Source organism: Agelaius phoeniceus, chromosome 12 (assembly GCF_051311805.1).
Source record: "Agelaius phoeniceus isolate bAgePho1 chromosome 12, bAgePho1.hap1, whole genome shotgun sequence".
Taxonomy (NCBI): domain Eukaryota; kingdom Metazoa; phylum Chordata; class Aves; order Passeriformes; family Icteridae; genus Agelaius; species Agelaius phoeniceus.
Window position 1 is genome coordinate 8,490,612 of NC_135276.1, and position 6,456 is coordinate 8,497,067.

General features: G+C 47.1%; 1 protein-coding gene across 1 annotated transcript; it reads left to right on the plus strand.

Annotated features, from left to right (window-relative positions):
- Positions 1-604: 604 nt before the first annotated feature.
- Positions 605-5,602, plus strand: LOC129125360 (histamine H3 receptor-like). The gene is made up of 3 exons (XM_054640769.2): positions 605-924; positions 993-1,159; positions 3,312-5,602. Exons 1-3 carry the CDS (start codon positions 699-701, stop codon positions 4,197-4,199), a joined length of 1,281 nt encoding a protein of 426 aa, XP_054496744.2. The 5' UTR covers positions 605-698; the 3' UTR covers positions 4,200-5,602.
- The last annotated feature ends 854 nt before the right edge of the window (positions 5,603-6,456 follow it).

Consider the following 6,456-nt stretch of genomic DNA (forward strand, 5'->3'; position numbering starts at 1 on the left):
TGCTCCTGGGTTTGGTTTTTGGAACAGAGCTGCCTTCCGGAACACCGGCTCCTTGACGTCAGCACGACAGTACACTTCAACACTCTCCAAGGCCACTGCCCGTTTTGAAAAGAAAAGTCTCAGAAATACCTCATTCCTGCAATGTTGAGGGAAGGAGTAGCCAGGCCGGGCAGTGAGCCCTTGTTGGCGCTGTCCCGGAGGGAAAGGCTGAGGCAGAGGAGGGGTGCCCTGAGGGCGAGAGCGCACAGCCCGCCCGGAATGGCAGAGCAGAGACCACCGGGGAGCGCCGAGGGCACGGGCACCAGCTGGGGTGCGGTGTGGGGAACCGGGCAGGCAACCCAGCCTGCCTCGGCAGCGGCTGCGAACGGACTGGGAGAGGCGCTGGGAGCGTCACGGCCGGGCTGGGGAGGGCGGGCACGGGGCGCTCCTGCCCAGACCTCCGGGCTCCAGCCGCGGGCTGGGGTTTCTGGCGCACTCCCCGCTCCTCAGCGCCGCCACCGCACTCCAGGAAGTTTTGCCGAACCGACTACGACCCCAGCAGCGGGCGGATTGGGCTGGGCTGGGCTGGGCTGGGCTGGGCTGGGCAGGGCAGGGCTGCGCCGCTCGGCCCCTGGCTCCGCCCGGCGGGGCTGAGCGGGAGGGGCGGTGCCGCAGCCGAGCTCGGGTCCGGGCAGTGCTGCGGGCTCTCCGCCGGTACCATGGGCCGGGACGGGCCGTGGCTGAACCTGTCCGGCAGCGCCTGTGCGGCGGGCGGGCCCTTCCCCGCCGGCACCGCCGCGCTGCTGGCCGCGCTCATGGGACTGCTGGTGCTGGCCACGGTGCTGGGCAATGCCCTGGTCATTCTGGCCTTCGTGGTGGACCGGAGCCTCCGCACGCAGGGAAACTTCTTCTTCCTGAACCTGGCCGTGGCCGACCTGCTGGTGGGTGAGTGCCGGGGCGCCGCGGGGCGGGGGGGTGGCTCCGCCCGTGTCACCGCCGAGCTCTGTCCGCAGGCGGCTTCTGCATCCCCCTCTACATCCCCTACGTGCTGACGGGCGAGTGGAGGCTCGGAAGGGGCTTGTGTAAGCTGTGGCTGGTGGTGGACTACCTGGTGTGCACCGCCTCCGTCTTCAACATCGTCCTGATCAGCTTCGACAGGTTCATCTGTGTCACCAGAGCGGTAAGGGCTGGGCAGGGGGTGCAGCGGGCAGGCAGGGGCTCCAGGGCTGCCCTTCCAGGCACGGGGATTGCTTAGGGCACCTGGCTCCCAGCGCCCTTGAGCCTCTCTCGAACAGCGCATAAGACACGGGCGAGCTTCTCTCAGTCCTGGAAACAGTTCTGGGAGTAATCGGCTTTGCCAGAAAATGCATTTCCTTCTCACTTTCACAGTGGAAGAGGTGCTCTGCTTTACAAACAGGCACAGGTGGTGTCTGCAGAGGGAACAAGGTGTACTTATTTCCTCCCCAGCTGCATCTTGAATAAGGTGTAAGGTATGACCCAGCTGAAGCAGAGCTGCCCCCTCAGGACACGGCCATGCCCTGTTGATAGCCCGCAGGCAGAGACCTGCTCGCAGTGGCTGTCGAACTCTCAGGGGAATTGGATGTGTGCGGCTGTGATGGGTCAAAAATGGCAGATAAGAAATTAACATCTCGCACAGGATGCAAATGCCATTTCTGTATAATGGCCACAGGAATAGCTCAAGTCCTGTCTGCAGCATGCCACCTATTAAAAAAGGAAGATTAGACTTTGCACCTAATTTACACCTAGACAATAATGCCTCAAAGTATTTTGGATGGTGTCAAAATAACACATTTTACCTGTTAATAGGTTTCACACTTCTACACACACTTCTTGGTTAGTTCCACCCCCAGTTTCTTCAAGTGTTCATTTAAGTTTGTTGCTCATTTAAATCACCAAAAGTACAAAGAGAGGCTGCAGAATCAATGCAGCAGTTTTACCAACTTCTTTTTGAAGAGGGAGAAATGAACAGATTAATTCTTTAACAGTCAACACTCAGAATTCCTTTATTTTCTAGGTTCTGAATTAGCCATGAATTTTTCTTTCAAAAACCAATCTCTCATGACTATGCACATAGTATAAATATATAAACTAGACGGTTTCAGAAACAGAAATGAAAACTGGTCATAATAAATGAAAATAATCATCCACTTGAAAATACTTCTAATTAATCCCTCATATAAAAATCCCTCCCCAAGCAAGAGTACAGAAAATGACTGTTGGGTTAGGGCAGTAAGAGAACACATAAGCAGTACTATCTGAAGTTCCAAATTATTCTGAATCTCAATGAAAATAGTAACTTCCTCCAAGACTGCTCCTAAACCATTCATAGCTTTGTTAAGGACTGCAAAATCAGACCAAGTTCAGACACACTCAGGTTTCCTCAGCTCTGTGGCTCCTCTACCAGAACAGCACTGGCTGTGGAGATCAAGGCCCACAGATGGGGGCAGTAAACGTGAACCCTGGACAGAATTTAAGAATTTCATATTCCAAAGGCTGTGTGGCTGCACTGTGGAGATGTGAAGGGTGAATTCCAAGCTACTACACGAGTATGCGTCCTCAGGAAAAACATTCCAGGGAATCAGAAATAGAGATGATCTTGACTGATTAATTCTGATTAATTCCATTGCTGATATGGCTTACTGGCTCAGTATTAGTGACACATTATTTGTGCACCTTAGCTTCTCTATTTTCTAAATAACTGAAATCAGTTGTTCTTCTGTAAAGCACTTTGCAGATCACAACACTCCATCTATACACCTTAACTGAAATAGGAATTCTTAAAGTACTTGATGAAAGAATGAAATTAAGTATATCAAACAGAAGAAGGTGTTGTACAGTAAATTGTGTGATTTTCACATTAGGAAAGAGTCTCTCTACAAAGTAGAAATAAAAGAACTTGCCTGATATTCTGTGAATTCAAACCCTTTTACATATTTCAAATTATTTAAAAATTCCAAATAAAGGGTCCAATAAACATTTTTAGCCATTCTGTAAACAGGTAGCACAGCTCATGCAATTAAATATGAAACTGGTGACAGCCAGTTCTGGGAAGAGCAGTGGTTATTTGCTTTAAAGGAGACTTAGTTTTCAAGCTTTTAAGATCTGATGCATTTCTCAGAACTTATTCCATCACCTTGGTAAGGTTTCTTGGAAGTCATATTTCAGAAGTAACTCTTCTGTGATACCAATAAGCTTGGTCTAAAACCCTCACCCCAAACCCAGTCTCTCAGCAACCCTCAAAGTGACAGAGAGGGCCATCTCCAAAGCAGCCACATGGGAGATGTGTAATGTGTGTGACTCTTGTCCCTCAGGTCAGCTACAGGGCTCAGCAAGGGATGACCAGAAATGCAGTGCTGAAGATGCTATCTGTATGGATTGCTGCTTTTCTCCTCTATGGGCCAGCCATCCTCAGCTGGGAGCACATTGCCCAAAAGAGCATCCTTCCTGAAGGAGAATGTCATGCAGAATTCTTCTACAACTGGTATTTCCTAATGATTGCCTCTACTGTTGAATTCTTTACACCTTTCATCACTGTTATGTACTTTAACTTAAGTATTTACCTTAACATCAGGAAACGCACATTGCTCCGAAATGAAAACCTCTCACTCGGTCAAGAGGACTGTGAAATGAATTTCCAGGGGGCAAAAAGGGAACACACGGTGTTTTTTGTAAAGCTAGCTAACAGAGACAAACATGAGCAGAGAGCAAGCAGCCTCCTTCCCCCAGGGAAGGCTCCAAGGCCTCAGGCCTCGGCTGAGCTGGGCAATCAGCCACGCAATCTGAGTGCCAGTCTTGAGCTTCCACCCCTCCAGGTGGATGTACAGACCAGGCCTCCCAGGAGTGGCTTCTGCCAAGCAACAGAAAGCCTTTGCCAGCCCAGCAGCAAAGCGGACGTTGCTAACGTCATGGCAAACAGATTCAGACTTTCCCGGGACAAAAGAGTAGCAAAGTCCTTAGCAGTGATTGTCTGCGTGTTTGGCGTGTGCTGGGCTCCATACACACTCCTGATGATCATCAGGGCAGCCTGCCACGGGCACTGTGTGCACCACTCCCTCTATGAGATCTCATTCTGGCTCCTGTGGGTGAACTCGGCCATCAACCCTGTTCTCTACCCACTGTGTCACACGAGCTTTAGGAAGGCCTTCATCAAACTCCTGTGTCCACGAAAAGCCAAAATTCATCCTGACATTTTGATGTGAGAAGTAGGAAGGCTGAAATAGTACATATTGTATTTGGTGGGAACACCAAAAAGCAAGTATTGCAATACCTGCAAATATTTATGGAATACTGGTAAGTAGGCACAAGTGTAGATATTTATGAATATGTAGAAATATAGTCATCCATGTAGCTGGGAAAATCACAGCAATTAAAAGAAAGGTAATTTTTCAAAGCTCTTTGGGAAATTACACCAACAGTGTATTTTCTGGTAATGGTGGACTACTGTTGAAGTGCTGAAAACAAAAAATAACTTTCATGGCTAATAATTAGATTTCAGGCTCTGTCACTTTTAATAACTGTAAATATTGCTGGAATTTCATAAAGCATTAATCTTAGATCTGTTATATCTTATTCCCAAATCCACTTCAAGACATCAAGAATCTCAGTTGTTAAGTCTAGGATGCTTTTCCTGCCTCCAGTTAGTGGCAAGTCAAACAAGGCATGACCAAAGATAAAAATACTGGAAAAGCATGGGACAGGAGGCAGCACAACAGTGATGTTACCAGAGAAGCTGAGCAACTGTAGCAGGTAAGGGAGCCCTGATGTGAGGGAAAAGGTGATTGAAATAGAAGAAAGTGGAATATTTAGTAGAACAAAGTCCAGGAACAGAAGTTAAAAGGGTTTTGAGCTTTTTAATAGGAGATACAAGAATTGGTAACTTACACACTGGAAGAGTTTCACTAGGAGTTCCCTCCCTCAGCAGTGACTTCCTGCATGGGCAGGAATCTACTGAGGTCAAAACTCCACTCCTTACAGGGCTGAGGGTATTACCCTGTGCTTTGCTGTAAACACAGAGTAAGCCTAAGTAGTCTATGAGATCTATGACAGAGCTTTAGGTAAACTTCCAGTAATTTTTGAAACATTTCGACTTGGACCTTTACTACTTCTGGCTAGATTTAAAAAAAAAAAAAAAAGTAGTGTTGTTTTCCCCTTCCCCACTCATTGAATCTTTCCATCCATCAGGTCACTAGTGGTCAAGAAAGTATCACTTCAAGTGTTGAGATATTTCCCAGGTTATGCATCATGACTGGCATGACTCAAAGTCTGTTCCAATTTACAGCCTTGCTACTGCCCAGTCTCTGCCATTGTGCCTGTGCCACAGGAGCAGCTCACACAACTGATTCTGAGTTTGGAGTAGGTTTGTCCCACCAGGTGTCACATGGAGCATCACTAATGATACAAGTTTGTTCCACCATCACCAGCATTTACTGCATAACCTAACAGATGCTTTCATTGCTGACAAGTGATAGTTACTGAACAGCTCTAATTGTGCATTGGCATAGTCAAAATGCATGGTAATACAATTGATCTTAAACTTTACAGGCAGTAAAATTATATACTTTGTAAACTTTCAATAAAAGTAATTAAGAGCTGTGGAAGAGTCCTAACTGTGTAGCCCTTACAAGTGGAAGAGGGTGAAAAAGCACCAGACTACAACATTTGGGTGACTGCAGCTGAAACTGCAAAACTGTTATTTCAAAGACACTTTCTAAGTTACAAGGACTGACACTGAGGACTAAACAGACATGGTTAGCAAATACTGTAAACTAGAAGGGCATCTCCCTACACTATGAACATATCCACATGAACATAATCACCACACTCTGCTATGGATGTGCTATAACAAAACACCTTAACAGTTCTGCTATGAAGAACAGTTTCAACAGATACAGAGCAACATGAAGAGTTTTGAATCAGCATCAGTTAGAAACCAGGGGAAGTAAAGCCTTTAAATTATCTCCCCATTCATTCCAAGCCAGACTTATTCATCAGTATATTAATGATCTAATTGTTGTCTACTCTGCAATTGTTTCCTAGGATTGTATTTGCCTTTCTCAGAAAACACGTAGCACTAAATTACTGAACAATCCCACCAAAATCTCATTTCATTTAATATCCAATTAAGCCAGGACACATTTTCAGAAAACAGTGTTCACTCAAGGAGTAATGCAATTCAATGAGTTATCTTTAGAACACCACGTTCAGTCAAGGCAAAGCAGCCAGGTCAGAACTGCCAGCAATTGGCATTAACCCATGGACAGGACCAGCAGAGCAGCAGCTGCCAGTGGCTGTGCTCTGCTGCTCAGTTCCCTACAGCACTGGCATTCAGCTGTCACTCTCTGGCACAGAATCCAGCAGGATTCTTCTTCACTCCAAGCATGTCATAAAAACATTCTGAAATGTGAGCACACCTCATCTCAGCACCACGTGGAGGAACACTGGCTTTGTATCACAAAC

What these genes read in the sequence shown, in the direction of transcription:
- LOC129125360 (XM_054640769.2), top strand. Translation starts at nt 699, where the DNA reads ATGGGCCGGGACGGGCCGTGGCTGAACCTGTCCGGCAGCGCCTGTGCG. An exon ending in CGTGGCCGACCTGCTGGTGG is followed by an intron (nt 925 to 992) that starts GTGAGTGCCGGG and finishes CTCTGTCCGCAG; the next exon opens with GCGGCTTCTGCATCCCCCTC. An exon ending in TCATCTGTGTCACCAGAGCG is followed by an intron (nt 1,160 to 3,311) that starts GTAAGGGCTGGG and finishes CTTGTCCCTCAG; the next exon opens with GTCAGCTACAGGGCTCAGCA.